The sequence below is a fragment of the Podarcis vaucheri genome (assembly GCF_965113315.1).
Source record: "Podarcis vaucheri genome assembly, chromosome: 11".
NCBI classification, from domain to species: domain Eukaryota; kingdom Metazoa; phylum Chordata; class Lepidosauria; order Squamata; family Lacertidae; genus Podarcis; species Podarcis vaucheri.
This window is the reverse complement of record NC_138749.1, coordinates 23,137,627-23,157,171: the sequence shown is the minus strand read 5'-3', so window position 1 is coordinate 23,157,171 and position 19,545 is coordinate 23,137,627. Positions and strand designations below refer to the sequence as shown.

General features: G+C 38.4%; 1 protein-coding gene across 7 annotated transcripts in view; it reads left to right on the top strand.

Annotated features, from left to right (window-relative positions):
- The window catches only part of ARL15 (ARF like GTPase 15), a 185,918-nt gene that overhangs the window by 84,298 nt on the left and 82,075 nt on the right, over positions 1 to 19,545 (top strand). For 5 of the 7 annotated variants that reach the window (XM_082242250.1, XM_082242253.1, XM_082242249.1 and 2 more), the window contains 3 exons: positions 8,863 to 9,007; positions 12,438 to 12,497; positions 16,009 to 16,217. In XM_082242250.1, the coding sequence (XP_082098376.1) occupies positions 8,863 to 9,007; positions 12,438 to 12,497; positions 16,009 to 16,217 (414 nt within the window). Of the gene's footprint in view, positions 1 to 4,325; positions 4,416 to 7,877; positions 8,096 to 8,862; positions 9,008 to 12,437; positions 12,498 to 16,008; positions 16,218 to 19,545 lie in introns of those variants that run through there. The other 2 variants (XM_082242251.1, XM_082242248.1) reach the window with 2 other exon arrangements.

Here is a 19,545-nt window from a genome sequence, read left to right as displayed (position 1 = left end):
TGAAAATAGTATTACTATAGTAATTAGGAGATTGAAAACATCATGGTGTTAAGCCTTACAAGAGATTGGATGAAGTCCAGAGCTAGTTAAAGATGTGTAATCTGTTTATATCTGTAAGTTGAGTGCTTATGGCCCATTGATTTCAGGGAAGTTTAGGCTTCTCTGACTTTTCCGTTGCTGGTACCCACCAGGTTCTTGTAAACAGAAAAGATAACTCAAAAAGGCTGGAGTGAAAAAGGTACTTGAAGAACATTCTTAAAATGACTTTAATTTATTGCCTTTCAATCATCTCCTAAAAACAGTTTCCTTGTTTTGCACCTGCTTCTGATTATTGTAATATTTTGGACCCTGCTTCTGGGACTATTCATAGGTCTGAAGCACAAGTATAAGCAAGAGGTAGGTAAAAAGGTAACATCTAGACATGAAAAAACTCATATACAGGTATCCTCATCAGAAAGTTGGTATTGTACACTTGGTGTCAAACCAGAGTGAGTTGTTGCAAAATGTGTGCAGCAACCCTGAATGATTGATTGATTGATTGATTGATTGAATGAATTTTCTGAACATCATGATCTTCAGAGGCCATGCTTTGGGTGCACCTCCCTGCTTTTGGAGGGGGACACAATTAGAGATGGGAAAACGAGGCCTTGTTTTGGTACCCCAACTTTGGAATGCTGTCCCTAGGAAATGGCATTTTGAAACCAGGTGAATACTTTTTTAAAAAATTTCTCAGGCCTTTTAAATATTTTTGCTTTTTAATTTTTCTTTTTTACTCATTTGGTCTGGTGAGATTCCATTTTTGTGCTACTGCATTTAACTGATTGTATTGTTTTGTTCTTAAATATTTGCCAATTGTCCTGGAAGTCTTCAGACTGAAGGATGGGATATTAAGTGCAGTGAGTAAATAAATAGCCTTGGTCTGTACAAGGAAGTTGTACAACTTCAAATGAAAGCTTTTGGGAGGCTGTTTATTTAAAATGAACTGAACAACGGCTTATCTAAACTCTGCTTGCAAATATAATAGTACATTGCATACAGAATTCGCAGCACTGAAGCCTCATTCTTGCATTTTAATAGTTTTAAACTATCATCAGGATGTCTCTTCACCCTAATCTGGACATGTCAGGTTAAGTAAAACATTGGTTTTATGACTGCCTATAATTTAATTTGGCAGGGCATAATATCTATTTTGCTCATTAGCACCCCCAATCCAATAATATAAAGCTAAATAAAAAGGGTAGAATAAACTTTGTGCATCTGTTTCTTTGTATTTTTATAGTCCTGCATTGAACAAGATGTCTAGTCTTCTGTAGCCGCATATGATGTGGTACTTGTCTGGCTTTTAGATAACAAACGAAAGAACAGTGCCCTTTAGAAAACGACAACGTCCTGTTCCTTTCATTTACTTGTCCTAGACGTATTGGAGCTCTTGCTCTATTGCAGAGGGCACCGTGATCTGTTTTCTAAAGCCCATGCCTTTGGCAAATTGTTGTTTTTCTGCAGTCAACATACAATAGTAATCTTAATGCGCAGCACTGTGTGTGAATAAGCAAATATAAAAAACCCCAGGCTCAAGACTGTAAAAATATTGTGTGTTTTTCTAAAGACCAAGACAACAGAAAGGGCTAGTCACTGAAGTGGATAGCGGCTGTAATAGAGCGGAAAACTGGGGTCTCCTCAAAGAAGGAAGTGCTAGGATACACATGCTTTGTAACAACATTGTCTGGCTCAGTTTCTCATAAGGGTTTTTTATTATTAACAATCTGCCCTATTGTGGACAATAGTTGTGAAACAGTCTTCTGAAATTTCAGCTCTTTCCTAATTAAGGAGAGGAATATTACAGGCACAGGAAACCTTTATTCCACCTGCAAAATTCTTGTTGGAAGACACTGGTGCAGTTAAGTAATTTTAGATTGTGCACTTCCTGGTGATATGCTGCCCACCCTTTATATGGGGATGTGTATCACTTCACTGCTGTGTGTGGGAGCCCTCCTGCTTATTTTGTAGACTGGGGCCCTAGACCTGTGCCCCAGGATCCTGTAACTACATCACTGTTCAAAGAACAGGTTTAGACTTGTGTTTAGGGCTACTGTTGAAACTCCTTAATTTATAAAAAAAAATCTTTAAACCTATTATTCAGGTAGCTTCATACATCAGACGTTTTTAGCTTTATATCAAACCTGGTTGTATATATTATTTGCTAGAGTTTGCCACATACATTTAAGAAAAAAGACATTTCCTTCTACTTCTTGTGCAATAAAAACTTTGGAATAGAAGCATATAATACACGATGGAAAAGTCAAAAGGTAACTCATCACTGACCTGGAGAAAGTTTATTTGTAGTCTTTAAAAACTGTTAATGTCGTGTGGAATCTCTCTCTCGTTTGGCTTTAGGAATCTCACTTGTGACTCAAAATTTACAGGACGAAAACACAGCATTATGCTGTACAGATTGGTGAATTGGATTAGAACTGAGTTCACATCACACATTCAGAGTTGGCATGGTATTTTCAGGGTTCCGTGTTCCTGCAGAAAGATTTGTGTGTTTTTCTACCTACTTTGAAAAAGTAAATTTATCCCAGTTTTAGGCTCCCCCCCAATATATGTCTCATATCTGTGGAAGTTGTGCCCATAAAACTGGCACAAACGGTAAGATGTGTAGTTTATGTACTGAGCAGTCAACATGTAACAGTCAATAGACATTTTGCATGTGTTAGAGACAAATACAGCTGAAGAATCTTGACACATTGAAACTAGATCTCACTAACTAGTCAATGGAGTGTCATCTCTGCAATCATTTCAGAGTTGTATTTACAGAGACTTGGCAGAACTAAGAGGAGGTTCTGGTCTTATTTTAATTCATTTTGAGAAATCTTTTCTTTATGGCCTTTTACACTTGCTTTTTTCTTTGCCATATCCTCATTGGAGACTGGGTCTTAATGATGGTCCTGACATGGGTGTCAATAACAAAATACAAAAATGTATGTGCTCTACCATTTATGAAGGGCACATATATTAACAGCAACAATAGTAATAGTAATAGTAATAGTAATAATAACTGCTACTTTCCCCTTCAAGACATGCAAACAGAGACCTAATCCTTCCTCATTGTCTGTTCACATGTGTTTTTGACATGTGCATTGTACTGGGGTATCTGCACTTCTCAAGCTCTTCACAGCTGCAAAGGGCAAAAGAGGGAGGGTGTGCCTGCGGCACTGGCGTCCCTTGCCTTAGGTGGTGCAGACTCTTGTGCTGGCCCTGCAAATGATGAAATATTATCATTATTCCAGAAAACAGTATCCTGATAGGCAACTAGTTACGTTTGAGGAGTACTATGGCAAAGCACCTGGGGGTGAAAGGCCAGAACCCCACTTCCTGCCCTCTCCTGTCTCAGTGAGATGCCTCTCATTCACATCCTCTCTTTGTCTTCTAGATTGATACATTTAATTCTAGATTAATACATTTAATAAGTCAGTAGTGTGGTGTAGTGATTAAGAGCGGTGGACTCGTAATCTGGTGAACTGGGTTCGCTTCCCCGCTCCTCCACATGCAGCTGCTGGGTGACCTTGGGCTAGTCACACTTCTTTGAAGTCTCTCAGCCTCACTTACCTCACAGAGTGTTGGTTGTGGGGAAGGAAGGGAAAGGAGATTGTTAGCTGCTTTGAGACTCCTTGTTGTTTGTTGTTGTTTAGTCGTTTAGTCGTGTCCGACTCTTCGTGACCCCATGGACCAAAGCACGCCAGGCACTTCTGTCCTCCACTGCCTCCCGCAGTTTGATCAAACTCATGCTAGTAGCTTCAAGAACACCATCCAACCATCTCATTCTCTGTCGTCCCCTTCTCCTTGTGCCCTCCATCTTTCGCGGGATATCAGATCCAAACTCCTCCTCCTCCTTCTTCTAAATTAATATTTTTTTTCTTCTAGATTAATAACAATCTTGCAGGGGACTATAACCTAAATAATGTTTCAAATATCCCCTTTTTCTAAACTGGTACCAGTTCTTGGCAATTGAGGTGCTCCGGCAGGTGTTTGGTGATTACAGGGCAAATATTGTTGGGGTAGATTAAGGAGTTTAATAGCATTGACACTCAGGCTCTTCCTTAATCCATACTGAAAGAATTCCACCATTTCTTAGGCTGATTCGCACATGATAGTGGCTACATGAAATGTTTGTGTGAGTATGAAATTGCTGCTGGGCTCCTGTGTTGGCTATGCTCACAAGAAAGGGTTTGAGTGAAATGGAATTTCACAGGCTTGGTGTATAACTGATCCTTTTACAAACAAGTTGGGATGGCAGAGGCATCTAAATTAGTTTTAAAATACAGTTAGTAGCCCTTTAAATGTTATTCAAATGCTTGGTTTCTACGGTCCTATTGATTGGTTGGCATGCTTCTGTCTCGGGAGACAATGGAAGAGTGAGTGTTCAAATTAATGCTTGTTTAGTTGGTTGTAGTTGGCAGTTGTAGAATATTTATCAATACATCTATGGTACTCACAAAACAGGGCTCAGTTAGCCAAGCTTGTAGCATACTTTATTCATGAATCATATTGAAGAAGCTTTTCTAGCTTACTTGAAGATCTGTAAAAGGATGGCTTTTAGCACAGCTTTGTGCTCCAGGCTATTGTTGAATAATCTGCGCCCATCTTTCATTTTAACAGGAAATGACAAGGGGAGCTGTTTCCTCAGCTTCTCCATATTTATATTCCTCATTGGTTTCTTGTGTTTTTCCATCAGTGGTTTGTTTTCTCTCTCTTCAGTCTAAGTAATGTTGTCTCTAATGTTGCTAGTTTTGCTTGCTTCTATCTTCTCCTGAGTTTTCATTACAAGAGCTTTTGAGACTCTGTAATTGGTAATCTGGGATTTAGGGAGTATGGTAGTTTGTGTGGGATGAGGTAGCATTTAATGGTTTGTGCAACTTTCCCAGGATTCATTGCCCAATTTCTTAATACTTCAGAAAAAAGACGCATCAACCAGGCCAACCCATGTCCCTACTTACTGAAACCATTTTCTACAACAGGTAGGGAATGTGGGAACAGACCACATCCAGCTCTAGGGATGACATTCTTGATTTAATGAGCTATCAAAGGATGAAGCACAGCATCCACTTACAAATCTAGTGACCCTTCTTCAGCTGTTAATTTGAAATCCTAACCTTGCTTCTCTACGATTGGCTTGTGCGGAGGCAAACACTTGGAATAAGATGGTTCAGAGAGAGCCTATTAGATTGTAGAAATATGAAAACATAGAGCAACAAAATAATAATAGATGGAGGCAGATGTGTAGGTAGGAACTGTCTTCTATATTAGACAGTTTTTTCCTACACCCTTCCCTATTGTCTTTCACATTCTTTTGCTCACTTCATGTTGTACTGAAATGATGTTTGAATCCCAAAGTGACCCAGCTGACTCAGATCCTTAGCTAAATCAAAGCCTCTGCCTTACAATAATATAAATCCTCCATGGCAAGCTTCTTCTGGCTACATATAGGAAGAATGGGGATAAAATGTATAGCATTTTGTGTATCATATAACAGTGCGGATTTTGTTTGGTACTTGGGAATATTGCATGTTAACATGTACTTTGCTAAAGCAAGTGCTGAAGTATAGGGCCTTAATCACCCAAACCTTTTGCAAAGCCATATACCGTACTTTTCCATGTATTAGGCGAGGTTTTTTTTACTCCAAAATAAAGTAAAAAATGGGGGGGTCATCTTATACATGGGTAGTGCAGAGGGGGGACGAGCGATTGGTTGCATCCGCGAGTAGGATCTAGCAGTTGGGTGGGTGAATGGTGTCTGAATGGTGTCTGCTGCAAGGGCTGTTTTGGATTGGCTGCTGCTTTGTCAATTGTGTGTGTTATTTGTGGATGCGTAAGGGGCTGCTTTGGACTGGCTGCCGCCTCTGCAATTTGGCTTGTTAGTGTTTGCCAGTTGGGTGAGTGATCTTTGTCATTCCCCACCAATAATTGCTCAACAACCATGGACATCCCCCCTTAAAAAAGCTCAACAACTCTGGCCTATTCTCCCCCAAAAGAGCTCAACCACTTTGGGCCATTTCCCCCCATTTTCTTTAATTTTAGTCCCCCAAAATAGGGGGCGTCTTATGCACGGAAAAGTACGGTAAATTACCTTATTTTTAGTGAGATGCCATTTAATATAATGATGATAAGTATAATTCTGCCACATACCTTGCAGCAGGGGCTGGAGCCCACTGTACGCTACCTATCACACACTCTTTTAATAAATGTATTGGGGATGAAATGTAAAAATAAATAATACATGTTTCATTATACAGACTAATTACCAATATAAAGAAAGGAGAACCATTGAAGAGCCTTGCTCAACCAGGCCAAGAACCCGTCTAATCTAGCATTCTGTTTAGTCAGTAGCGAACTAGATGCTTATGGGAGGTCCGCAATAGCCCTCTTCTACTGATGTTAATTTCAGTCGATTGACTCTGAGCTGAACTTAGTTGGATACAACCCATGATCTGTAACGTGGGAAGTAATCTTCAGCTTTGTTCACCAGCTGACAGGTTGTATGAAGCTCTGTTCTAATGGCAAGGCCCTGCTCTATATAATGAATCTAGGTAACAAGTTGAGGCGTTTAAAAAAATGCAGTTTATTGTCCCGTAGCTATATTTACTGTCTGGTTCTAACTACAATAACAAATCAACTGTAGTGATTAAGCTAAGAAATACTGTGTTGTATAAACACAGGTGCAGATCTGTTAAGTATGAAGGTACAACCTTTATATAACTGCATGTTTAATGTTCAGAATCTTTTCTCTAAAGCACTATAAACTCCAGCAGCAGGTTCTTGAGGTATTCTTACCACCTTTGGCTCCTGATGTGTTAAGAATTTATTTGCCTTTTGAAATCTATTAAAAAAATTCGACATAGTCTTAGAAGGCAAAATAATAAGTCCCATAGGAAAAATGAGGTTTTGTTTTTCAGATGACCAATGGCTTTTAAGATATCGCAAAGGAATAATACATACAAGTATATTGCTATTAATATAGTAATCTTTTTTTTGAAAAAAATAGGTTTTTATTGAAAAGTGGGAAATGATATATATTTTTAAGAAGTAAAACTATATACTGAAGCCACCGAAGCATGGTAGGGAGAATACCATATCAGTACATCACTGGAATGGTGCTGAATTATACAAAACAACAACTATGCCATAAATATATCTGACCACATCTATCTATCTACCTATCTATCTATCTATCTATCTATCTATCAATCATCTCAGGAAACTTTTAACCAATTGCTGATTATCAGAAATAATAGAATGCCAGTCATCTATAAATGAGTCTGAGTCACCTTGCCCATTATAGGCACAAATTTGTTTTGTTAATGTGGTCATTAGTGCAAGGGATCATATTTTTCTATATTACTGTTCTGCTGTGGAAGAGTCTTCACTCTTGCACTGGTGTTCTTGTTCTATTCTTGCTACCAGCAAAGGAAAGTTAGGGCTCTGAACTTCGTCTCATAATATTTAATATCACTGATTTAGCTGTAGGTACATAATTATGCATAAATGTAACTTAAGCAAGGTTTTGCCTCCAGGACCTGGTGATAGTATGGAATGAACCTTCAAATAGTCCCCTTAAGTTTAACACTGTTGTTGTTTAGTCGTTTAGTTGTGTCCGACTCTTCATGACCCTGTGGACTAGAGCACCCCAGGCACTCCTGTCTTTCACTGCCTCCCGCAGTTTGGTCAAACTCATGTTGGTAGTTTTGAGAACACTGTCCAACCATCTCGTCCTCGTCGTCCCCTTCTCCTTGTGCCCTCAATCTTTCCCAACATCAGGGTCCTTTCCAGGGAGTCTTCTCTTCTCATGAGATGGCCAAAGTATTGGAGCTTCAGCTTCAGAATATGTCCTTCCAGTGAGCACTCAGGGCTGATTTCCTTAAGAATGGATAGGTTTGATCTTCTTGCAGTCCATGGGACTCTCAAGAGTCTCCTCCAGCACTATAATTCAAAAGCATCAATTCTTCGGCGATCAGCCTTCTTTATGGTCCAGCTCTCACTTCCATACATCACTACTGGGGAAACCATAGCTTTAACTACACGGACCTTTGTCGGCAGGGTGATGTCTCTGCTTTTTAATATATCAACTGGCGATTGTATCTTTACAGCAACTTTTATGCTTTCATTGTTTCTTTGAATGATGTAATGTATATCTGAGGTTTATTGTCTTGAATTTAGCATCTTGCCTTTAATTTCTGTATAAATTGGAAATATGAAGATGGTTGATAGTTATTCTCACTTGAGACAACCATAACAAAAGATTAAAATAGGAGGGAACTAGGTCATTCAAGCCTGTTGTGTGATTTGGCATACTTGAGGAAGGAACTCAAAAGAGGCAGGAAGGGCTTCCTTCATTAAGTTGTTGGCTCCGTGAAAGGGCATACAGTATAATTTATCAAATGAAGTAGTGCATTTTATGATTAGCTAGTCATGTGATATTGATTAAGTAAATGGATTACTTGTTTTCCTAGTCTAATAAGAAATATGTTGGCTGGGCAACAAGCAATGATCCTAGTCCTCTTTAAAGAGAGTGACAAATTTAAGAATGCAGTCTTATGTGTGTAGTGAAATGTAGTGGCTAAAAATCTTTTGAGAAACATACTGAAATGTACCTGGAACAATTCTTTGAATGCAATGATATGGCAAAAACAGGGTGTGCTTTAGGCCCAATTCATCTGTAGTAATCTTGATTCAACATAGTAATCCCGTTGACTTTTACCAAAATTCTGTTTGTCTTCTTTCTTGGACATTTTAAAAAAAAATTATTAATATTAAAATTGTGTGATATTAAATATTAAATCTTCTTCTTTATGTTTTCCTCAACAGTGTTTTCGAGCACTTTGCTGCAAAGGGCCTCCACCACCACGACCAGAGTATGACTTGGTTTGCATAGGTCTCACTGGCTCTGGCAAGACTAGTCTCCTGTCTCAGCTCTGCAGTGAAAATAGAGATAATATAGTATCGACAACAGGTAAGCTAATGCTTTATGTAACTTCTTAAACTAGATATATATTTAAAAATTGTGGCAAAACTATTTGGCTTATTTCAAACCAAAGTAAAGTGTGTGTTTAAAGAATGCTTAACATCTTCCATTGGGGTAAATATCTGAATTGCAATTCTGTGCAAATAATATGAAAGTTGCCCATTTGAGTATTTAGTGTCTATCCATTTAGCTGCAGCTTGTTGTGTCCTTTAATAAATAATAATTCAGATGTGAAGCTGTAGTGATCAAGTATATAGGCAGGATATATTTACTGTATACCAGGAGACCAGATCTTGTTAGACTACAACTGCCATAATCCCAAATTATTGGCTGTGCTGGGAGTCCAGCATTTGGCTTCCTATGCTGTTTATTTTGCATTTCTCAGCATGCCCCTTAAATAACAACTCAAGGATATTATCTACCTATTATATTTGAACTTGCTGTTCGGTGAAACATCTCTATTTCTTTGCATTAAACCTAAAATATGGATGGCCAAACTACACATCATGTGGAATTCAACATCATGCTATTACAAATGTTTCATCTGCACAAGCATATCAGCTTGCCAAGTGAATCGATCCCTGTTCGCCTCCCCCCTCGCACTGTTCTGGGGATTCTTCCTTGAAAGCTGATTTCAAGGTCCGCTGGAGGTGTACAGGTGGAGATGGGAGGAAAGCCCCATTGCACAAGCAGAAATCTTTGTGCAGGGCTTTTGTTGCTGGGGTTCATTAGGTGTTTTTAATGTGAAAACAGCTGTTTGTTTTTGGGCAATAGTACAAGCGGAGAAGCTCAAAGCCTTTATCTCTCTTCTTTGGTCTCAATTAAATCCTCTCCATTCCAGGTTGTGATAAGCTGTGAAGGGGGAAACCTGAGAACTTTAAGCCTTTAGGCTTTTTAATTTCCCTTCTGGAGTATATAGCAGTGTTTCTTGGGGGGTTACTTGGACTTAGCTCTGCTGTGGTCCTGATCCAGTCATGTATAAGACACTGCTGGTTTTTCAGAAAGAAAGAAAGAAAGAAAGAAAGAAAGAAAGAAAGAAAGAAAGAAAGAAAGACATGGAGTTCCAACATCATGTGTAGTTTGACCCCAAGACAGATTTCATGCTAAAGAAGCCCTTCAGTTAATTAGTAGCTGCTGTAGGAATTTTGGTATATTTTCATATTGTGTTTTAAGAATGCTTATCACTGAAGAAAGTTGATGGCACCCTTCTGATCCAGTACAAATGCAGGGGGTGCGGACTGAGTATTGTATATTTTAACCAAGCCTTTAAAATAGGGAGCTTACTTTACACACAGAAGGGTTTGTTTATTCACATTTGCAGAAATTGACTGGGATGGACAAATAAGATGAAAAGAAAGGACACGCATGCTCATCTCTGGAGGGGCTGCAAAATGGATACATAATATGTGTAATATGTTCAGTGTCCTACATATGTACAGTACAGAAAAGTATTGTGCTTATCAGAACATCTTAGACAGTGTTAGAAACTGAGATATGAAAGCTAGGAGCTGAATGGCACCTTAAACCTGGGTTATGGCTGCCAGAACGGAATGTCTAGGCACACATTTTTATAACAAGAATATAAAGCTGAAAATGAACAAACTGCAGCTAAAAACTTATATTAATTTTTCACATGGTCTAGTCCGCCTCTGAAGACTCCAAAAGAAAAAGCCATACTTCCCCTGCCTGCCCCCCAATATTCTTAAGAGGGTCTCTTCTTCAGTCCTCAGAGCTGGAAGTGAGGAGGCAGAAAAAGGTCTACTGTTGTTCCAGCAGTGGCAGTTTTAATCTGAAATCTTAGGCACAGTACTCCTCCCAGAGCTCAGAAACTGCTTGCATTAATGAAATCCCCCTTTGCAAAATGCGCCTAAAACAATGGAAGTTTTGAACACTGGAGCTTATGTGTACTGACATATAAATTCTGTCTTTGTTTATTTTGATTTACTTTATTAATGTTGAAAAATCAATATAAATGTTTTGGAGAAGAAGAAAATAGCCTAGGCAGGATTTGAGTCTAACCTCTGCATTCTTACTGTTTATTGTGTGAAATGTGCACTGTGGCAGTGAGCAAAAAAATAAAATAAAAATACAATTGGTAAGTAATTGATTATGTTGCCTTGTATACTCATACCCAGGAGAAGATGCAACATTGGATGCATTTGCAAACTAAAGGGATTCACTCAAAACAATTGAAATAAGTAACCAAAGCTGCTTAATTTTAATGATTTCTGGAGGGTTAGGTATGGAAGCACCAGGAGTGGGTCAAATCTATCCCATAGACTCATAGAGTTGGAAGGGACCCCGAGTCCTCTAGTGTTACTCAAAGCCAGCAGTGAGGTCCCCTACACATCACTGACTACTCTCTTTTCCCATATGGGTAGTAAACTTGTCCTAAAGAAAAACTTGACTACTGCAGAGGCCTGTACATGTAGTCTGCACTGCAGCTGAAGGGTTCCAGGGAAACTGGGAAAGCATCACTGTAGACTGGGTCATTTGGCCCTGATCCTAGGTACTGGGTAGCTGGTGAATGGACTAACGGAATGTGAGGAAGCAGTGTTTACTGGATTGGCCTCCTGCAGATACCTTTTTAGAGAAGTCCAGCTGCTCCAGTTTAAGGAACTGGAGCAGCTCTTTCTAGATTGGGAGCAGCTCTTTCTAGATTGGCACCTTTCCATCCTTTGTCTTCTGCCACACCCTTAACCCACTCACTGCTTCAGGTTTACTGAAATGTATATCGAGTTCTAATCCTAAAAAAAACGTTGTGCCCCAGGTGTCTCTGAAAATATGTAATGATACATTATTTTTGAGTTTGGGAGGCTCTGAATTTTGCATTTAGATATCAGTTTGTACAATTTCTCATTACAGAGAGATTAATTTGATTTCACAGAGTGGTATGAATTGAAAGAATGTAGAGAGATAAACAGAATTGGAAAGCAACTGATAATCTTCCATCAGCCTTTTGAATCCACTGCCGTTGTACCTATTATCTGGATGGAATAAGGATAAACTTTACAATCAGCTAAAATAGAATATGGAAAACAGAATTTGGAAGCGTGTGTCTCCTCTGCTTCCTTTCCAAAAATAAAAAAAATGTCCCTAATTCTGTCAAAATTATGCAAAATACTGTTACACTGTTTTATTTTATATAACTATCCTGCTTCTATGATTCATGTTTTGAAGTAATTCTAAATATTTTTGGCAGCAAAATGATTCTTGGAGGAATGGAGGAAAGGGAAGGGCCTGGGATTAGGGAAGGGATTAGGGAGAAGATAACTTTTGAAACCTTGCCCAGGCACTTAAAGATCACAAGAGGTTGAAGGCCCAAAGCAGAGAGGAGTACTACTACTATTAACAAGCATACTGCTTTGGATAGTCTCTGCACTGCAAAAATTACTAACTTTTTTTGTTCTGATTTCAGGTTTTAGCATAAAAGCAGTGCCATTCCAGAATGCCATCTTGAATGTAAAAGAGCTTGGAGGTATAACACTATTAATCAACTGAATATCTGACTGGTAGTTTTCCATTTCTTGGTCTCTCTCTCTTAATGATAATAAATAATACTTTATTTAATACTTAACAAGCACCTGTGACCGCTAGATACCAAGCATAAGCTTAAAGGAGTACAATCTAGAGCGGACAGGATGAAAGCAAGGGAAATTCAGAATAGCAGCTGAGGTGCAGAGCTTGCATTTCTACTTTGCAGTGCACAACTCCCATAATTTATGTATCTACTTAAAGGGAGGAATTCAACGTAGCATTATGGCAGTTCTGTCAGCGCAAGCATTTCAGCTTGCCAGATGGAACGACCCTCTCCCTCCGCCCCCAGCATGCTATTCTGAGGGTTCTCCCAGTCAAAGCGGGGAGGAGGGGGGATTCATGTTGTGCTAGCAGAAGACTTTCTGCTGGCTTCTGCTAGTGGGACTCATTAGTTGAACATGGCCTGCAATAGTGATCTGGCTTTTACTTCTGTCTTATGTCATGTATTGTGCAGAGATGGATTATTGTACTACTGACACTGGTTCAGGACTAGTAAAGCATTAAAAATAAAGTCCATACAAATGCTGGGAATGTGGTATCTTGAAAGAGTGTGCACCCAGAGTAAGGAATGAGAATTTTTGAAACTTTAGCCAAGACAGATCCCTGAGTAGCAAAAAACCTGAGAACCTCCTAATTCATATGAATGGTATTGTCAATTTAGGCTACTGTATTGAAGTACACATTGAAGAGATAGTTATTTTACTTCATTTAACAAAACGCAGATACTGCTTGAGTGTAGTAAAACCTATAAGTACAGTGGTACCTCAGGTTAAGTACTTAATTTGTTCCGGAGATCCGTCCTTAACCTGAAACTGTTCTTAACCTGAAGCACCACTTTAGCTAATGGGGCCTGCCGCGCCGCTGGAGCCCGATTTCTGTTCTTATCCTGAAGCAAAGTTCTTAACCTGAAGCACTATTTCTGGGTTTGCGGAGTCTGTAACCTGAAGCATATGTAACCCGAGGTACCACTGTATTAAAATGATCAATTAAAAACAGTTAAAAACAATAAAAAACACTTAAACATAATTTAAAATAACAGTAAAAAAAAGACTAAAACATGTCAACACATATGAGCCTGGATAGGCTTAGCTAAACAAAAATGTTTTAAGCACCCCAAAAGTGGTACAGTGAAGATGCCTGCCTGATGCCAATAGACATGGAGTTCCCAAGTGTAGGTGCTACCACACTAAAACTGCAATTTATTACAGCTGCAATTACTTACATCTACTAAGCAGACTCTAGCCAAGATACTAATCCACAATTATTAAATCTCCATACCCTGGTACCTCAGTTGTTGAATGTAATCCATTCCGGAAGACCGTTCGACTTCCGAAATGTTCGACAACTGAGGCGCAAAGGAAGGCCGGCAAAGTCAATGGAGAAAAAAGAGGGGGGAAACGTAGCGGAAGCCGTTCGACTTCCAAGGCGCGTTCGGAAATGGAAGCAATTACTTCTGGGTTTTTGGCGTTCGGGTTCCGAAATGTTAGGCTTCCGAGGCGCTTGAAAACCGAGGTACCACTGTATCCATTGTTTCCATACAGAAAACAGTTCTGTATGGTGATGCCCCTTTAATGGAAGTATTGCTCTTAAAAGTAGCTAATGATGAAATGCTTCCCATTTGGCGATATTGCTCAAGTGGCCAATGGCCCAGCATACTGTCTCTGACAGTGGTGGTAGAACATAATAATCATGGCCGCCAGTGGCCTCAGATAAAGGAGGAAGCTGTCCAAGGCTGCTGTCTAAGTATTTATTTATTTCATCCATATATTCATGGAACAACTCAAGAAAGCTTATTGGGAACCAAAGGGGAAAAAACAATGAGCTGTTTAGTTTGCCAGTAGTATCTGCCTATTCCTGAACTGAGAATCTTCTATGAACTGTGTCTGAAGTATTGGATGTGATACTGGTTGGAAATCTGGTAATTTTCCCAAGACTGAGTTGCTTATGAATGGAAATCTTAAAGGAAACTCGAAATAGGAAGGGAGAGGCGAGTAGAATCTTGTATATTGATAGAAATCAGGACATATTGCGTCTCTGGCAAAATATGTTTGCTGTATTCAATTCCAAACAACTTTAGTTCTGTGGCTGTTACAAAAGGCAAATCTTTTAAATTTTAAACTTATTTAATAAGGATATATTTACCTATATGAAATTCTTGCATGTTGGTTTCTGATCACCCTACTGATCAACATGTTAATGATCTCGTTTATGCATTGAGTGTGGCTCCAGAAAAATCAAAAACTTTATTTTCAATTTTACATTTTGAGGAGACTCACTGCATGGGATTAAATTGGTCAGCTGCTAATCTATCTGTTAAATGCTGACATAAATTGCAGATGAAAAAGATTGCTTGAGAAACATGACTCTTCTCTTTTTTCCTTTGAAGAAAAAGTTACTGTTTTATTTAAACAGAACTCTCATTTATGTAAGGCTTGCAGTCTGCTTTTATTTTTGCCGGACGCTGACAGCCTTCTATGAGGACATTGGGTTAGTGCCCAATATGGTGCTTAGCAGTTGCATAAGGGCAAAATTTCTGAGTTGGAACAGACAAATTGTCCTGTCAGTTCATTATCTGAGTAACAGACAGCTGGAGATGTTTCAGGGGAAAGTAAAAATGAATGGAAAAACAAAAGGCAAATTCACTTACCCTTTTTAGTCCTAGGGTTGATAAACTGCTATTGGATGATGATGATGATTTGCAAGTTCTATTCTCTCTAGATCAGCTGAAGTTCTTCCAGTCCGTATAAAAATTGGCTCTGCAGAATAAGTAGCCTTTAAAGGAGCTGTACGAAGGGTTAAATGCCATTTTGGAAAAAAAAATCTTAAGTGGTAGGTGGCATTGGATCTGTGAAGACCTCTGGCAGGAATTATGAGAATAGTAGTGGAGTGTCTGGTAAGGAAGGCAGGGACCAGTCCAAAAGAGAGTTAAAAGTGTTTAAAAACCAATAATATTTGTAAATTGGGAAGTGAAGCCATTAAATAGAGCAGAGAGGTATTAGGATGAGTGTACTACAGAGAGATGAAGGTATTGTGATGAAAGTGAAGAATTTTTATTATTTACATATTTTTATCCAACTTTTAAAAAATTCGCAAAACAGGTAACACTTAAAATGTCAAAAGTAATGCCAGAAAGCAGTAGCCATATTGGTATTAGGAACAGAGAAGATTGGCCATGTTTTAAAGACCAAAGTATGTCCCATTAAGTTGATAACACTTTACTGAGAGTGTGAAAGGTTAAAATATGAACATGAGTAGGAGCAGAGATTGACTTCGCTTATTTTTATATACAAGCTGTGGAATTAGTTATTAATTATTAAATTTGCATACCACCCTTTATCTCAGGGCGGTTCACAGCATCAATTAGTTGATTATTTAAATGAGTACTTAATCTTATTGTTCTTTTTGGTCTGACAACATTTCTGTTTTTGTTTTGTTTTTAATTATCATTAAAGGAGCTGACAATATTAGGAAGTACTGGTGTCGTTACTACCAAGGATCCCAAGGAGTAATATTTGTATTAGACAGTGCCTCTTCAGAAGATGATTTAGAAATTGCTAGAAATGAACTGCACTCTGCGCTTCAGCATCCACAGTTATGCACTTTGCCATTTTTAATATTGGCCAATCATCAGGACAAGCCAGCAGCTCGTTCAGTACAAGAGGTATGTTTAACACAGCAAGGTCTTATATGCTCCTAGTTATTTGCTGTGATGGGAAGTGTGTGTGTGTGTGTGAGAGAGAGAGAGAGCGAGAGAGAGAGAGAGAGAGAGAGCGTGTGCACAGACACACACTCTGCACATGGACCTTTTGTGTGATGTGCAGGACCTGTAAGGGTTTGATGAATTCTTCTTTCAACGCATCTTGCTTAAGGGGAAAATGATGCTTTTAACTGACTTCACCAAAAGCTATTGAAAGTGCCTGCCTGCATTGTTTATTTGTTTGTTTTTTAATCTGGGATATTTTTTTTGCTGTTAGTTTAATCTTGTTTTCATTTTTTGAACAACCTTAGCACTCTCTGTCCTCCAATGCGTGAAGCTCCCAGCAATATACACACTTCTGTATAAAAGCTTTTCATGTTTACTCTCATGCTAATGGTTAGCGGTTAAGTTGCAGTTCCTGCTCCTCATATTTTAAAAATTTAGCACAGATTTCCAACTCCAGGAGGGTGAGGGTTAATCTTGTCTATAATGTGGTTACTGTGAGGAATGGGCAAAACTGTGCATTTGTAATTATGGTTCCATAATTTGGTCTACACTGAACGTTTGATCGTGGCCACCGGCCTGATAAATGGTAGGATTTTCAACAGGTGTTCGTTCCCAAATTGCAATGGAAGGAACATAAGTGAACCAGCTCTCTCAAGTACCCTGGAGTTAGACCTGTTTAAGGGCTTTAAAGGTGAGCTCTAGAACCTTGAATTTAGCCTGGAAACAAATGAGCAAGCAGCAAGGCTCACATAATACTTGTTTTATGCACTTCCTGCAGCTAACACCAAACATTAACCTAGCTGTCAAATTCTGGGCCAATTGAAATTTCCAAAACCGGAACAAACTATCATAGATTAAACCTGCTCTATCGTATGTGTAGCTTCATGCAACTGATGAAGTGGTACTGTAGTCCACGAGAAGTTAATCTGCAACAATAAACCTGTTAGTGTTTGTACTTCCCCCATTTCTTTCTTTCTTTTTTGTATCCTTCACTAATATGAAAAGTTCGCAAAAGTACATGTGTCGGTGTCATAGCTCAGTGGAAGAGCATATGCTTTGCATGCAGAAAGCCCGGAGTTAATTCTCTTACATCTCAATGTAGGGCTGGAAAAGACACTTGTCTGAATCCCTGGAGAGATACTGCCAGTTCGATGGACTAATGGTCTAACTCAATGTAAGGCACCTTCTTAGATCTCAGATTAGCTTTTTAAAAGAGTTGACTCGCTGTAGACTTAATCCTTTCACAGAAGAAGAAAGACAAAAACCTAACTCAAACAAGAGTTACACTTCTAGTTAAAGAGACAAATGAAGCCTAGGTGTTCCTTAGTTTCTAGCAGTAGAAAAATCAATTTTCTGTGCTTAATGCAAAACGGTGCTCATTAAATTATGCATTTATTGAAAGAGGGATTTAGTGCTGTCTTGTCAAAATACGTGGTCTTTCTTTTTGACATTTCTGATGTGTGGTGGTGGTGGTGTTGAAGCTAGGAGAGTGCAACTGTTGATGGGGATATGTGAATTCAGAAGCCCATACCTTTGCATGCACGTGAATGGGATCCTTGGCATGCAATGCTGATTTCATTATTTAGGTAGATTCCTATTGATGAAGCAGTTCTTAAAGTATCCAGGTCGTAGGCTGTTTAGGAATTTAAAGGTCAACATTATTTCCTCTCTTTACTATATATGCATTGGGTGGCCTGTTTCTCAGATATGGTTACCAATCTTTAATATGGTGATAATAGTGACAGTGGTACCTTGAAGGGCAATCTTGAAGACCACAGAGCATTTTCCAATCTGAAATGTTGTATGAATGCTGATTAGTAGTTCCAAAACCCTTTTGCCTAAAACTATGCAAGAGCCAAGAAGATTCTGCAACAGCTGTTAGTGGTATTGACTTGTGGGAGGTATACTGTACGTTTTCCAAATTTGAAGCTTTTTAAGCAAATATTTTTCTTTATATATGGCATTTTTAAAAATAGCATTGTACAGATTATTTATCCAACCCATTAAGAAGAAAAACACATGTAACTTAATTTGCAAACCAAGGAATCAGATCCATAATTTTTGGTAATATTACTTGCTTATGTGAAAAGCAATGTACATGTATCCATACCCTTAAAGTATGTTAAAAACTTGAGAATTTTTATAGCTTCTCTATTCTATGGCTTCCCTTTTTGGGGGGTAAAGTTTATTATTATTATTTCATTTTATAATATATATAAAACATATATAACAATTATAACTACAGACATAAATTAAAAGATGAAAAACAAAGCTATAAAATAGGCATGTAGAACAAGTAGTTGCATATGAGTTAGAATAACAAAGTCTATGTAAAGACTGTCAACTTTATCGAATCATCAAGTATAGTTCCAATTTTGCCAGGCTTGTGAAAAGAGTTGTCTTGAAAATGATGGTCAGCTGCTTATGTCATAAAGAAATGCAAAAACATTAAAAAAGTCTCTGGAGGTTCTAGTCCCTGTCAAAATTTCAAATTAGGTGTGATTTTTAAAATTATAGGTATATTCCAGAGTGGGTGGTACCAAATGCCCAGTGTAAGATTGTGGCTTTTTTCTATTGGTTTGCATGCTGCCAAGATGATATAGAATTCCAGTTCTTTTGATAGTATATTTACATTGATGACTTCCTGTTTTAACATTGAACATTATGCTTTCTTATTTGATCATCTTAACAAATTAAGTTAATGTTTAGAAATGTGCTGCTGCTTCTAAACACATGATTTATACAGGAGGCAAATCACAGAGAAAAACTCTTTTAGGGGTCATATTTAATATTCAGCAAGCCAGTTTAGACACTGAGGAAGTAGGGATTTAAAGAAGCATGACTTGCTCACTGTTTGTTACCTGTAGTTGTAATGTAATATCCTAAGCTGGAATTTCCTTGCTTATCCAGAATGATCTGCATGTTCAAAATCTCTGGAACATGATGAACTTCCTGCATTGAGAAGTCCCTCCTTCAGAGGTTAATATTAGAAACAGGACTTCAGAGATATGCTTCCGAATATGCTCTGTCCCTTGGGCCTACAAGTAAACTTTGCAAAATTTGAGACTATGTGCTTCAACACTCGCCTTCCAAAAAGAATTCACCAACATCACAAAGATAAAACTCTGCCGTATCCAGTAGATACCTAGGGTACAAATAACCAGAAACCTCAACAAACTATACCACCACGATTAGAAACCCTATGGTGACAAAATCACAAAGACCTGAATTAATGGAGTAATCCTAACTTCACTCTCTCAGCTAAAATAGCCATGATCAAAATGAC